This window comes from Phalaenopsis equestris, unplaced genomic scaffold (genome assembly GCF_001263595.1).
Source record: "Phalaenopsis equestris unplaced genomic scaffold, ASM126359v1 Scaffold001253, whole genome shotgun sequence".
Taxonomy (NCBI): Eukaryota; Viridiplantae; Streptophyta; class Magnoliopsida; order Asparagales; family Orchidaceae; genus Phalaenopsis; species Phalaenopsis equestris.
In genome coordinates, this window is record NW_018165692.1 from 12783 (window position 1) to 28796 (window position 16014).

A 16014-nucleotide genomic window follows, 5' to 3' on the forward strand; every position below is an offset into this window, starting at 1 on the left:
AACTTTTACTAATCTTCATGACTTAGAAGTCAATTAAAATCAAACGACTCTTAAGTGATAGGCTTAAACTGAAAAGATGATAGCTTACTTTTCTTAAGCCAAAAGTTAAGGATGATGTGATCATTTAATAAGAATATATATCACTTAAATCAAAGTTTTGATAATCATCATTTCATTTATTTTGATTGTTAAAGGTTTAATAGTGACATAGGCTCAATGTCTAAATTCAATTGATCATATTTAGAAGATAACATGATTGGTGATTAACATCTTTAAACGCTACAAGCCTGACCTTAATTGGGGGCACCTCAATCTTTAAATAACCTAAACTTGTCTTGAAGGCACCCACTCACATAACTATTAAATGAAACACTAATTGATTAATTGAAAATCCTATCCATGGGACAATTAAATCGTCAAGTTTCACTAAGCAATGGAGTAGTCACACTTCAACCTCGGATGATTAATGGAACAATATGATAAGTCCAAAATGAACTCAGAATATTTTAAGAGATCTTCAAAGTGGTCCAAGGTCATGCCTTGAGCATTTTGCAATCTATTGGACATTCTGAAGAGCAAATTGGACTCGCCATATTTTTCTAAAACCATCCACTAGGATCTTCTAAGATTCAGTAAAATCATAACTAGGGTTTGGTGGCTAAACCTTCATCTACTCTTGCAATTTAAATTCCCTGCAAAATTATATGCATGCCTTGCAAATGCTAACTTCAGGTGAAGGAACGAGAAGAATCGACATGTACGCTTTTGAATTAATGCATTTACCTTTTTGTATTTTTTGCCTGGAGCTTGTATGTTAAACAACGATGTCACCCTGCATGAAGACCAAAATTATTAGGATAGTTGTAAAACCCAAACAAAAACTAAAAGTCAATCAAGATAAAATTTACCGCCATAACATTCAAAATATAAGACAACTCAAAATTTAATCACAAACATCACAAAATAAAAAATTACAATTAAATTAAAACATCTCTATCGGATGATCGAGAATCCCTTGAAGGAAATAACCTACGGTTGCTAACGAGATTTTATACAGTCTAAATGAAAATATGGAACTCATTAAGTTGAGTTTAGTAAATTCATTTGGACTAAATGAATCCGAAAGAAAGTAGTGGTACAGGAATGAGGGAACCGTAGGATCCTAACTGGTGTAGCTCTACTCAACTTTAATATGCCCCACTATATTTAAAGAACCATAAACACAGGAACAATTGATTTGACAGCATAAATTGACACATCAGAAAACTTAAATTTGTCACGTTAAGGAGCGTGGAGCTAGTATTGTAGGCAGCACAACCATCTTCAACAGCAAAACATGTCTTCATCAGCTAAACCACTCCTTTAAATTAAACAAAAAGCCATAGGATTTTGAAGTTATTTGCTTATGCAACATAAATCCTTAACTTATCTCTAGGCATTTGTATGGTTCTGCTATACAATATAAGCCCAAAATCATCTTAGGATTCCAAGGTTGTCATTCGTTACGACCTAAATTCTAACATCTTTCAGGTTATTCATGTGATCGTATCACGCGAGTGTATGCCCTAATTAATAAAATTGGCAGGATGAAACGTCTAAATAATTTCTCTCTGAAATTAAAGCCAAACCATAGGGTAGCTTGGGAAGTCTCTGAGGTTCTCCTCCGGATCTATGACATCCCCTAATTCTACCTCTTTTGGATTTCAAAAACAAATGTTCCAAATTTGAGTTATTCCCCTTTCACACCTCTTTGTCTAATCTTGTTGAAAAGTCCTGTCCTTTTGACAACTTTGAAGATAATATTCCTTGTTTTTTATCGAGAGTTTTCTTAGGTAACTTTGGTTATCTAAGATATAATTAACTATAGGGGATTGCCCTTATAGAAAGCTTTTCCGGACCCAGCTTAATATAAACCTTATTTAATTCTTCGTATTAAATATGAAACTTGTCGGCAAATAAAATGATTTCGCAGACCAAACGGATGTCATATATTTTTTAGTTTAATTGATCGAGCCTCACTCTTAAATCTTTTGTTTATCTTTCGGGATAGACACATTACTTGAGATGTAGTGCTCTTTTATTTAAATTATGAAAGATATGGAGGGATTCTGATCCCGGCGGCCGACCAACTTCCAACGGGCAACTCCTCAACCAAAATTGTGTCGACAAGCTTCAGACCCATAGAAGAGCACATACGGTGTACACTGAGTAGGGGTTATAAATAGTTTATGGTAGGCCCATAAAGCCTCTAACAACTTCTCGTACCATCTCTTCTTATTCTCGTCCAATGTTTTCTTCAAAATATGCATGTGTCTTGTTGAAAGCCTTGGTTAAGTCATCCGCTCTTAGGTAATAAATCGTAGAGTATCTCCAATATATCCCATGTCATTTAACAAAACTATTGATCTTGGTGCTCTTGAAGGTTGACTCGTTATCAGAAATAACTCTGCGCGGGATGCTGAAAGGGTTGACAATTTGACTCCTGAAAAACTGAAGAACATGATGCGCGTAATGACACTGCCTCTGCCCACTTGGAGAAGTAATTTGTGGCTACAAGAATAAACCTGTGTTCTTTTGAAGATGGAGGATCTATCAAACCCACTATATTCGTGCCCCTACACTCAAATGATCACGAGGCAACGATTGGATGTAACACATTCGGAGGTTGATGCAAGACCACTCCATGCACCGGACACAGGTGACACTTTTTTTTGCCTCCATGCAATCTATTAACATCGCTGTCTAATAATACCTGAGTCTCTTATTTTTCACCTTTATCTTTGGCCTTGACTGGTGAGCACCACACAATCCAGCATGTACTTCTTTGACAATATCATGTGCTTCTGCTCTGCTTAGACATTGCAACCACATCTGATCGAACAATCTTCTATAGAGGACATTACCTACCACAACATATGACATAACTCTTCTTGTGATGTGATATGCTTTTGATTTATCGTCTGATAGTTTTCATGTTTGCAAATATTCTATTAATGATCTGTACTAATGTTCGGTAATGTTAGCAATTGCAGCTATTACCTCTTCTTCTTCTTCATTCCCGAGCTTATGCAAATCGTTGAGGTCGATCCATGAAAGGACCTAACATCCCTGTACCGTGAATCCTCCAGCGAACACGCTAATTCTTTAGCAAGTTTGGCTAAAGCGTCAGCATGAGCGTTATCTCCCCGACTAATCTAGTACAACGTCACTTTGGGAACCTGTTCCAACAAATTCATTGTATATTGATGGTATTTTGCTAATGTTAGCTTCAGAATCTTGTAGTGTCTGAAAACTTGTTGAATGACAAGTTGTGAGTCATCATAGATGGCAATATCTATTATATCCAGTGATATTGTCAATTCCAGTCTGATGATTAATGCTTCATGCTCTGTTGCATTGTTTGTACACAACTCTGTTAGGTGGTAAGAGAATCTTAACAAGCCCTGATCTAATGTAATGAAGATCAGACTGATTCTTGCTTTGTCAGGTACAATTATCTCTGATCCTTTATCTTTTCTGGCTGACTAAGCTCTATCAAAGTACATTTCCCAATGTTGAGCATTGTGAAGCTCTATATGCAATATTTGCTCATCTTGTAAGTCATCTTCGAGAGGGGGCCCAGCTGAAAGTGGGTGTGTTGCGATAAAATCTGCTAGAATATGTTCTTTGATAGCGCGAAAGGGCACAAAAGTTATATTAAATTACAATAAAAGCATCAACCACCTTACTAGACGTCCGGAAAGTCTTGGTCGGGTCATCAAATATTGCAATAGATTAACTTTCAAAATAAGGGTGATCCTATGAGAAAGCATGTAATTTTTTAGCTTCTGGGCGACAAAAATCAAAGCCAGATAATGCTTCTTAATAGAAGAATACTTTCCCTCCATCAGAATTAGACGTTGACTCAAATAGCAGAGTGTGTTTTGCTTTCCCTCATCATTGACCTGAGCTAGTATGGCTCCGAGAGAGTCGTCTAAGGCCATGGTATAAAGTATCAACGATTTTCACGAGATAGGGGCTGCCAAACATGAAGTGTCGTTAAATATTTCTTAATGTACTCAAAAGCCTGTTGGCATTTCTTTTCACAAACTAATTTGACATCTTTTTAAATTAATACCAAGAATGGCTGACACCTTCCTGACATATTAAAAATAAAGCATCTTAGGTATGCCAATTTACCATAAAAAAATCATAGTTGTTTCAATGTTTTGGGATGCGTCATTTCCACATAGCTTTAATCTTATCTAAATCGATCTCGATTCCCTGATGATGAACAACGATTCTTAAAAATATCTTGAAGGTAACGCCAAAGGCGCACTTTAAGGTATTCGTCTTAAGATTATATTGTCGTAATTGCTGGAAAATGATCCTCAAATCATAGAAGTGTCATATTTGTTGCTTGCTTTTGATAACCAAGTCGTCCACGTAGCACTTCACCTGGTTATGGATGAGGTCATCAAAGATCTTCGTCATAGCTCGTTGGTATGTTGCTCCGGCATTCTCAACCCAAACGGCATCACTGTGTAGTAGAAGATCCCGATCGGCATTCTGAAGGTTGTAAATGCTTCATCTTTTGGAGCCATCTTGATCTGATTATATCCTGATGATCCATCCATTAAGGAGAAAATCTCGTGTGTTGATGTGATGTCTACCATTAACGCTGGTATTGGTAGCGGGAACTCATCTTTTAGACACGCTTTGTTTAAATCACTGAAGTCGACACACACACAAATTTGTCAGTTCTTCTTCTTAACTGGTGCAATGTTCGCTAACCACGTGGGGTATTGCTCTTCCCACACAAATTTAGTGTCTATTAATTTCTTCACTCCGATAGTGACTTGTTACTATTTCGAGGCGCATCCTTCTTGAAGCTTGTTTCACGGGAGTCATGTTCTTGTCCACCCCAAGTTTGTGAACTGTAACTTCTAAAGATAACCCTGCCATTTCGTCAAAGCTCCAGACGAAGCAATCTTTAAATTGTAGCAATAATTTAATTTATATTACTTAAAAACTTAAACGCTAACAAACCTTATTACATATGCTCGGTTTTTTCTCCTGCACGTTGGGGCCGCTTCTTTTCTCTAATCCTTCAAACGGAGCTACTTAACTGAGTCAGGGTTTGACATGACTCGCTTTCCTTGGCTGGACATTGGGGTTGAAAGTGAAGCTCCTCAGCATACACACCTCCACGTTACACATGATGTTTGTGCTGCTCACCTTAAACCACACGCTTCTTCCTCCTCACTAGGTTGCTCGGCTAGTGTTACTTCCTCCTTGACTTTACAAAAGAGCCTCCTTTGCTTCTTCCTTTTCTTTCACCGGTGTTTCATTTCTTTCTCTCCTTTCTCCATCTCTCACTGTCTTTATTTGTTTCATTCGAATGAAAGGATATCTTCTTTGACACCTAAAGATGAACTCATACACAAACACCTAGTTAATGATTATTATTAGAATTATTAATATTTATTTATTTTTTAATATTATTTAAGACTTATAGTTATTGCATGACCAAATGCCAGCCCACTCAAAAGGTAGGCTGATCGGAGGTCGATCAACAAAAAGTTGATCTGTCGGAGAAAAATTAACTGGGAGTCAATCAACCTAAAATCAACTGATCAACAGTCGGCCAACCATAGAAGATCAAGGGTATAAATATTATTTTACAATAATTCTAGCACTCTATGAATAAAAGGAGTAGAAAATGTAAGGATTGGTTTCTGAAACCGGGGGCAGAGATGGCTCTTTTTAAAAACAACTATCATCCAAGTCTTATTTATAACAATCGTAGTTTGAAAATCAAGGGAGTATCAATCATTGAGGTCGTCTAATGATAACAAACTAATCATGTATTGCATTTAATTCTATTGTTCTTATCGCAACACAACCTACTAAGATATGAGAGAATCAAAGAACTAAAGTATATACAATAAAAATAATCCTGATAGAATCTTCTATGGATCCAATACATTAGAATAATGCATATTCAAAAAATGAATCTCAAGCAATGTAGGGGTACCAAGCAAGGATAATCAAATGATAGTGGACTGGTGGTCGAACCCATCAGAGGCTAATAGAGTGGTTGACCAATCAGAGGCCGATCAATTAAAGGTCAACCGATTAGAGGCCAACCGACTCAAACTCTAGTCAATCGGAGGCAACTGATAGGAAGATAACTTACCATAGACCAATTAACTGGGAGTAAATCAGCCTAAAACTAATTGATCAATGTCTGCCGACCAAAGGAATCAGAGGTATAAATGTCATTTTATAATAATTATAGCCCCTATAAATAAATAAAAAAATTTAATATAAGGTTTGTTGTTGAAATCGGGGAAGGGGGTGCAGAAATAACTCTTTCAAGCTCTCTCTCTCTCTCTCTCTCTCTCTCTCTCTCTCTCTCTCTCTCTCTCTCTCTCTCTCTCTCTCTCTCTCTCTCTCTCTCTCTCTCTCTCTCTCTCTCTCTCTCTCTCTCTCTCTCTCTCTCTCTCTCAATCTTCTTTTTATGCTCATTCCTTGGATATGATTTACGGACAAATATGTGTTCAATATTTATAATACACATTATTAAACAAAAGTCATTTCTACTTTGTCACCTTCAATGGGCTCAAGTATCTATTAAAAAGGGGGTAAAGGGCAAAGGACCTGTTTTGCAATTAGTATTATTTAGGTGAAAAGGGTGGTAATAGTATACCTTCATTTTAAACAGTAAAATAATTGCTCTCAATGTTTTCAGCTTTTATATGATTTATGTAGATTATTTATTAATTCATATTTGGGGTGTGAGAAAATTAAAAAACAACCATCACCACCTCCTACCCTTACCACCCCCAGCAGTATTTGCAATGAAGGGTTGTAGCTCTAATATTCACTCCTTTTTAAGGAATCTCAACACTTTGCTTTTCCATAGATTGATATCACTCTTAAATTTTAAATAATTGATAAAAAATAGTGCTAAACAATTAAAATAAATTCAAACTTTGGATGTGAATAAGAAAATAATTTAATATTTTATCTTTTTTATTAATGGAGCATAGAAAAAAATATTATATTCATATGTTTTAAAATTCAAAATTATTCTTTTATATGTGCATTTAGCACATCTTATGTATTTACAAATCTAACACCTGAACATTTATATTTACATGCATGGGGCCGAAATCTTTTAACATCAAATAAAAAATACTAATAGTTACTTCTAAAAAGTGAAATAGGAAGATTTACATACATACCACTGAATTCTTATGTATTTACATATCAAACACCTTAACTTCAACTTTTACAAATATGCCAGCTTACCTATATATGAAAAGTTGTATTTCCCTTTTTTAAAGTTAAAATAGGGGTATTTATAATGTTATATGGAAATTTCAGTTGGTATAAATGTAAAAAATAAATTTTAGGTGTGGTATGCATGTAAATGAACCATTTTACTTTTGTTTGATTCAACTCAATATAAAACAAACATCACAACTGTTAAACTGCATAGATAAATGATTATTTCAAGTCTCAGCCACACATTTTCTACGCTGAAAAATGAGTGAAATGGATGATGAATCAAACAAATAATTGAGAACTGAACTCATTTCAAATCACTCTCCAGTGAAGATCTCTCATCAAATACTCTCTTCCTTGCCAACACTGCCTGCAAAATTAGCCCCAACAATAACATAAAATTCTAAATTTTTAAAAAATTATCAACTCATTAAAAATAACATAATTATCCATGATATAAATGAGAACTTAACATACCTGTTGTTGCCAATCAGTAAAAATTGTTATTACTCCAAGAAGAAAGGTTTGAACAATAGCTCCTGATAGTATACCAATCCATAGACCCTTGCCTCCAATGTGGAGGAGAAAACCCAACACGACCGCGGTTGGGATTCCGACGAGATAGTATGCTCCAAGGTTAACATATGCTCCAATATGTTGCCATCCACATCCGCGAGCAATTCCTAGAGTTTAGTGTTCACATACAAATTCAAACAAAAAAAAATTAGTGGCATTTATGCACATACCATAAAATTCTTATGTATTTACACATCTAACACCTAAACATTCATATTTACTTACCACTCAAATCAGGAAAATGCACTTTTCATGCACAGGTTTATCACACTACTGCGTTAAAAGTTTAAATATTAAAATTTAGGTATTAGATATGAAAATATATAAGAATTTTGCGGTATGTATGTAAATTCCCTAAAAGTTTATCAGTAGCAACGCCTACACTTTGAGCGAAACATAAGAAGATTACCAGACAACACTCCTTGGAAGCTATCCATGATAACTGAGATGGAAACAAGAGAAAATATCTCCCTAACATAATCCACAACCTCATGCTCCCCGCTGTAAGCATATCCGATGATTCCACGGAGGCCGAACATCGTTACACTCACCACAAGTGCCTGCACGATTGTGATCGACATCGCCACACGAAAAGCCAAATTTGCTCCATGTGGATTCCCAGCTCCCAGTTCATTCGATACTCGCGTACTGCGTGCATAAAGTTCATCAGATTTGTATGGTGAAAATTTGATAGAATGTTATGTTGTTGGATGATCATACCTTGCAGCAGCACCAAGGCCATTTGGTATGGTGTAGAGCGTTGCAATGCTTGTAAGGCTGCAGAAGCAAGACAATATGTGTTGAGCCAAAACCTTTGATGCTGAATCAGTTTATGTGAATGAATTGTGTCGTACCAAATAGAAAGGACTGATGTTTCAAGTCTGGGATTTGGTAGGAGACCGGATAGTAAGACGAGCAGCTCGAATGACCACCATTCAAGGCTGTAATCAAATAGTTAGTAACCACATAATAAGAGAGGAAGATTGACAGAGATACCACTCCATTCCTATGAATTTACATATCTAACGCCTAAATTTCAATTTTTACATTCATGGCACCTTAACTTTGCATAAAAAGATGCATTTTTATCTTTTAAGAGTTAGAATGGCAGTATTTTTTATGTGACACGATATAAATATAAAAGTTAAAGTTTAGGTATTGGATATGTAAATAGATAGAAATTGGGTGGTATGTATGTAAACATCATTCAGGGCTGTAATGAAGCAATTAATAACATTATTATATAAAAAAAAATTAAAGAACCATTCATAAATGACCTTGCAAGGGGATGTATGGTGTCAGATGATTTAGGTATGATTTAAGTTGTCAGACTGAAAAAAAATGAAAATTTTAAATTCATGATTTAGTAAAGCCAATTGCTTCTCAATTCCTTCTCAGTTTTAACTTAATTCCCGGATTTACTAAATCATGTTGTTGGCAGGATTTAATAAATCCGGATTTACAGGATTTACTAAATTTGTTAAAACTGTTCACTTAAAAACCACCCCTAAATGAAATTAATTAAGAACGATAAAACCATATACCAATTGAAATTACCAAATCATTACTGCGGAGGGAATTGCCAGTTTCAAGAACTCATCAATGCCCTTGAACGCCTCCATTGAGAGGGGCACACGAGTTTTCTTGCAGGACTCCGAGTACTTTATGGACATCACTAGAATCAATACGTTAATCCAGTAAGAAATGCTTATGGAAAGCGCCGCCCCAATTTTGCCCAATCCGGTTTTGAACACCATGGTCCAACATAAAGGAATGTGGATGCAAAGAGTTGCCAGTGAGCTCAGAAGCATTGGAAGAATTAGGCTTTGAGATTGAAGAAATTTCAAGAGCGGCTGAGCAATGCTGTTGGCAAATAAGCCAGGGATCATCCATACAATATATTTGCCAGCCTCTTGGGATATGAGGGGGTCTTGGCCTATGAGCGAGAGAAGCTTGCCCATGGAGACCCAAAGGAGAGAAATAGTGAGGCTGACTATTATAAGGGAGATGATGGCTCTGTAAGTTTGGATTCCAAGCTTTCTGTATTGTCTTGCTCCATAAGCTTGGCCGCAAAGAGTATCCAAGCCACTAGCCAGTCCCACCTGCAAATTTGGTAGAAGAATAGATTGACCACAGTCAGAATGTATTAAGCTGGCACGGAGAGAAGCAGCTTGTGCTAAGAAAAATTAATATATATATATATTTTTACTTAATTTGGACAGATGCGTGAAAATAAATAAGAGGATTTACATACATACCACTCAAGTCCTATGTATTTACATTTCTACACAGCACCTAAACTTTTATTCTTACCAATATAGCAGCTTACCTCTGCATTAAAAGTGACTTTTGTAAAAGTTAATATAGTGGTATTTTCTATTTGATATGAAAATTTTGGGTGTTACAAATGTAAGAGCAAAGTCTAGGTTTTAGATTTCTGAAAACATAGGAATTGAGTGGTATCTATGTAAATGGTTTAATTTTAAAATTTTCCACATTTTGGACCTTCATGTAAAAATTCATGTTTCCCTCTAGGAGATCATGAAGTGTTGAACAAATAAATGCCAGCCACTATTCTATTACTTCAATATACAATTCAGTGCCAGCTTTGAGATGAATGATTCTACAGTTATAAGCAGAAGATTCCAAAGAAATATGCATAAATCCAAAAAACAAATTTCAATATCCAAATTCTAACGTTGCTGCCAAAATCACAATAAATAATTTGTTTTATTCTGGTATTAGTCGAAGGAAAAGCCAAGAAAAAGAAAAAAGAAATAAATAATTTTAAAAAAAAAAACACAGTAAAAACTACATCATAATTTCTTAAAAATCAAAGTAAATTGAAAACATATGATGTTTCAAGGTATTTACAATATGAAAAGTTCTTTTTATAAGAAAAGTGATTAATTTGGATGGAAAAAAGTAGAAGAAAAGGTTCATTATTCAGCACCATCAAAATTTCTATACAACAAAACTTTTGATTGTGCACAGAAATAATATACTCCTCTCACAATATAATTTTGTTTAATTTATTTTTATAGCAGCATTATGAATTTTCCATATCATGCAAAACAATTAACTTAATACATTGAAAGTATGTCAGCGTTAATCCTTATAAGATCTAATGGTCAAGAAAAAAAAAAGTACAACAAAGGAAGGCCCGCTAACAGAAAACTAGGAGACCCATTTATTTGATTAGATGTAGCCGTTCGAGCCAAATTCGAAGATTGATTGAGCCGGAAAAAGGACAAAGGACGCGGCTGATCGATCCAAATTCAAGTCAATCTGACTAAAACAAGATAGAAAAGAATCTGAACTAACCACTATAAGAAACCGACTGAAGACAGGTAGATCTGATTCGAGGAAGGACCCAATTCCTCAATATCACTAGTTGTCCCACGGACTTCTTTGAGGCTCCTCATCAGGTGATTCATCCTCCGCCAAGTTTTACTCAACTGACAGGAGGTCCTCATCAAAGGATCAAGGTTCGACAGCAAGACTAGATCAACCGATCGACAAAGTCTAGCAGATTGTATCACTCTTGTCGATTCGAAACTAATCAAACTCGCTCAACATAGCCGACCGAACCTGTCTTACCAAGCTGAAGGTCAACAAGTTTAGCCACCGAACTAGAGAGCAGCCCATATATATATATATAATATATATATATATATATATATGTAGATTATTTTATGAGAAAAGAAATGATAGACAATAGCATGTTTCTGTTCATTATATTAGATGAGCTCGACTTTCCTAGTTCCTAATCAAACCCGATTAACCCCGTTTATTACATATTCCCTCCCTTCACAAACAGCGATTTCAAGCCCTTTCAAACAACACGAAAAGAAAGAAACCCAGTCAAAATCTAAAAAAGACTGAAATCAGAACAGACTTCTTCAGGAAGTTGGATTCATAGCTCGGTTCAGAATAATCAAACGGAAAAAAGATTATCAAATAAAAAGGACTTACGAGAAGGCTGAATCCTGTGACGCCGGCGAGGGATGTCGCAATGGCCGAACTGGATAGGGCGAGCTCACCGAGATGCCCGACCATCATCGAGGAGGTTACCTGAACCGAGTATTGAGATAGCGTCACCCCCACCATCGGCCCGGCGAGATAACCTAGCCTCCGCGCCTCGGAGGCAAAATCCCCGTAACATTCCTTCACTGTCCCCTCCTCCTCCCTCTCCAGAAGCCCCTCCTCCATTTCCGTCGACTCTTTCGCTCTTTCAGCTGGACTTCAGTGTTTTACTTTTCATGACTTATATGGATGAATTAAGCGGCATGGAAGCGGTATGGTGTGACGCTGGACCATGGTAAGCTGACTATTTATATTCACAATATCTATTTATATTCACAATATCTATATTTGTCGCATTTGGAAATTAAATTCACAATAAATATTTATTTATATTCAACTAACCTATTTAAAAAAAAATAAAAAATAAACAGGTGATTTGAGGTATCCGACATAGCACAACTTGCTGTTGAGCATGGTAACGAACAAAAGCAAAGACCACCCAATTTACATACGTATATTATAAGCTTTTGGTGGCGTGGATTTTGAGCTGCCCCCAAAAAAATCATATGTTTTTATAACATGACAATATATTTGTAATTAATTTAATAGATTTAGCTGATAGAATCTGTAGGAAAATAATCTTCATATAAATAATGATATCATAACACTGTTATTTTTAATTCCCATTGTCCTTCTAATTACATGGAAGGTTCACATTAATAAATATATTTTTATATAGAGTTATTTAAAAATATTATAAAAAAATTGCTTGATTAAAAATGAATCGCAATATAATATTTAAATTTAAATTTTTAGAGTAAAATTTTTTATTATTTGAACCCCCGATTGAACAAATTTATAATTAATTCAAACAACTCAATGATAACAACCTAACGACATCAAAAGTGATCTAATCCTAATTTTAAATTAGTCCAACTAAAACATGTGAAGATCAATTGAAATTTTCGTAATGACAGTTGGATTACTAAACAATATCTGAATGCCAAGTGAGCATCTCGATTAGTTGAACCCAATGTGTTTAAAATCACTCAAATTTGGTATTATGATTGCACTTTATATTATAAGCAATCAATGATCAAATGAATCAATATATATTATCCGATGGAGAATGTTGGTATCTTGAATGATTTTATCAAAATGCCACCAAGAAAATTATAAATAAACGTCTTCTCCATATAAAAAAGGGGCATTTCTCTTGACCTAAACTTAATAGAAAAGTGCTAAATGATTTGGTGAATAATAGAGCTCTTTTGGACATTCGATGTGGATGATTACTTTCAATAAATGTCATTTTTAGGTCGTCATTATCCCCTTTTATATATAGAACTGAACAAGTTTTATGAGAACCGCGATCCAAGCGAGTTGTATGTGTGAGCTAAAGATCACCTCTAGGCTATATATATACATATAAATATAGGTATATATATGTGTATATATATGTGAGTGTACAAACACATACATATAAGTATATACATGTATTTCTATTTTTTAAAATTAAAGAAATGACCGAATGTTAATAGACAAGCCCCGACCATCTTTACTTGTGCTAAATATTGCAGTACCACACTCTACACACGGTGGGATTCAAACCTGTGGCCTGTGAGGACTTACGACATTCAGAGAGGTTGCTTTACCAACAAGCCACCGTACGTGCACATATAACTATATACATGTATATATATCTATAAATATATACATATATCTATATATATGTGTGTGTATTTGAGTTCACACTGTAAACCTTTAGACCTAAAAATATATCGGGCAATAAAATACCAGCTTTTGACATAATGAAAATATATTCAAAAATTGAAATGTTGATCTAACAAGTTTTAGCAAGATTGGTTAAGATTTAACCAAAGTTTTGGTAAGGCGCATGCAAAATTAAATTATGGCTCAAGTATTATTCAACATATTGTTAACATGATTTGAATTTATTATTGTGAACTTACTATCTACTTTGAAATTAATTTGTTTTAGTTCTTTTACTATATATGTAGATGCCTAAGAATTTGGTTGTGAAACTGATAGATCATATTAAATATTGGAGCAATTTTACCCTAATAGTATTTTAACAAAAATGCTATTGATGATTATTGTAGAGATGAGCATTTTGATTAGATAAATATTATATATTATATTTAATTTTTTAAACTAATTTTAAATATTTTTAAAATTTTAATTTAATGATCTAAGCTCAACATTATAATTTAAAATATACATGGTATTGTTTGAAGAAATTGTTTCTAATTTTGATGATCTTTAAAAACATGGGGTCTTAAAAATTCCCATTATATATATATATATATATATTTGGAATTTTATAGTGATATAGGCATGAACAAATCTAAAATAGAGCTGGCCTTATAAGTATTAAGTAATTGAATACTTATTTTTAGACATAAAAGTAGAAGCTCAATTATACTTTATTAAAAATACATTAACTATACTTAATTTAAGGAAAATAAGGTTGAACAAAACTGGATCTCACTTGAGCTTAGTCTTGAGCAACCCCTAATTTAAATAAAATAGAATTTTAACTTGATAAAAATAAAATTAAATAAAAAAATATTTAAAAAATAATCAATTTTAACTAAACCCAAAAATAACTTGCAAAACACCCTTAATCACCAAACCAAAAGATTATCATTTTCTCTCACGAGATCAATGTAGAACTCAAGTCTATGAAACTTTTTATCACATATAAATATCATTCAAATAAGTTTGATGATTGTTTAAAACATTTTTTTCCTAAAACTCTTTAATTCAAACTTTCATCCATGAACATTACTGTCACAAACCCTAAAATTAAAATTTTTCTCCATAAGCCAATCTGGTTGTCAAAATTATATTTTGTAAGTTGCATGATCTTCCTAATCAGATATGGGACTATGAAAATTAGTTAGGTAGTCATCAGACACTGTTTATAAAAAATTATGCATTTAGGGTTTTGGGTTTTCATGCATAAAAAATGACCCTACATAAAAATTTTTAAACAGTTACTATTTTTGAAAACAGGCTGCCATTGCATCTATATCGTCAAAACCTTTTAAATGAGTCTCAATGCGTCTAAATCTGGCTTCATTTGGAGACCTCTTGAGCTGAATATAATCAGACAAAAAAAAATGATACTTTTGATAATATAGGGATAATTTGGCCACCACCTCAAAATGATCACTTCAAATCAAGTTTGAAATATAACTAAAATTGTTCTAAACTAAAAAATATACAATTTGAAAAAATAAATTAATTAAAAATTTCAACATAAAAATTCACCATTTTTTTCTCTCTGAAGGTTTTGTGTCCACTTAGATCGAAAATATCTTCACACGAATCTTGATTTGATTGAAAACACTGGTACCATTGAATTCTTTACATTTTTTTTCTATTAAATGAGCTCAAGCTAATATTTTGACCATAGCCAACTGCCAACCACCTTGTAAACACCTCTTAATCACCTAGCTACTTCAAATGGCCATAACTTGAGCTAGGGACCATCTTTTTTGAAAAAAAAAAATTTGTACCATTGGATTACTTTTCTTATCCTCTTTAAAACGACTTAAACTTGAGTTTTTTCATAACTACTCTTACTACCATATGGCCTACTTACCAAAATACCAATCCATTTTACAAAATTCCCCTTCATATCATTTAATCCCAACCCTCTTTTCCCTCTTCAACTCCCCCATCCTAGTCATTTCCCTCTTCAATCCATACCCTCCTTTCCTATTGTTCCACATCTTCCACATGCCCCCATCCCTTTCTCTCTCTTCCACCTCACTTTAATCCAATCTCTCCTTCCATTCCATTAACTCCCTTCTTTAATCATAGTTTTGCACCTCATCTTAACTTCTTTTCTCCCCAAAACTCTCCACTACTCACTCTCCCATAATGTTAGCCTAGACCCACTCTTTCCTCCATGGTTCCCTAATTCAATTTTTAAACTTTCACCTCTCCTTTCTCCTGTCCAAGACTAAGCAAAATCCCTTTCTTTGTTTTCTTCCAAAAGTCTAAACACTCCATCTTCTCTTCTTCCCATCATGGGCAAGAAGATGAGGAGGCAAGGAGAATACACAAAGCTAAAGCAAGGAGAATTCAAAGAAGAATTTCAAATAACTC

General features: G+C 34.3%; 1 protein-coding gene across 1 annotated transcript; it reads right to left on the bottom strand.

The window, feature by feature from the left end:
• Positions 1 to 7428: 7428 nt before the first annotated feature.
• On the bottom strand, positions 7429 to 12076 carry LOC110033680 (protein DETOXIFICATION 14-like). Its single transcript, XM_020737734.1, has 7 exons — positions 11824 to 12076; positions 9406 to 9950; positions 8703 to 8789; positions 8569 to 8625; positions 8258 to 8496; positions 7750 to 7955; positions 7429 to 7642 (listed from the first exon to the last, which is right to left on the bottom strand). Exons 1-7 carry the CDS (start codon positions 12058 to 12060, stop codon positions 7580 to 7582), a joined length of 1434 nt encoding a protein of 477 aa, XP_020593393.1. The 5' UTR covers positions 12061 to 12076; the 3' UTR covers positions 7429 to 7579.
• Between the last annotated feature and the right edge of the window lie 3938 nt (positions 12077 to 16014).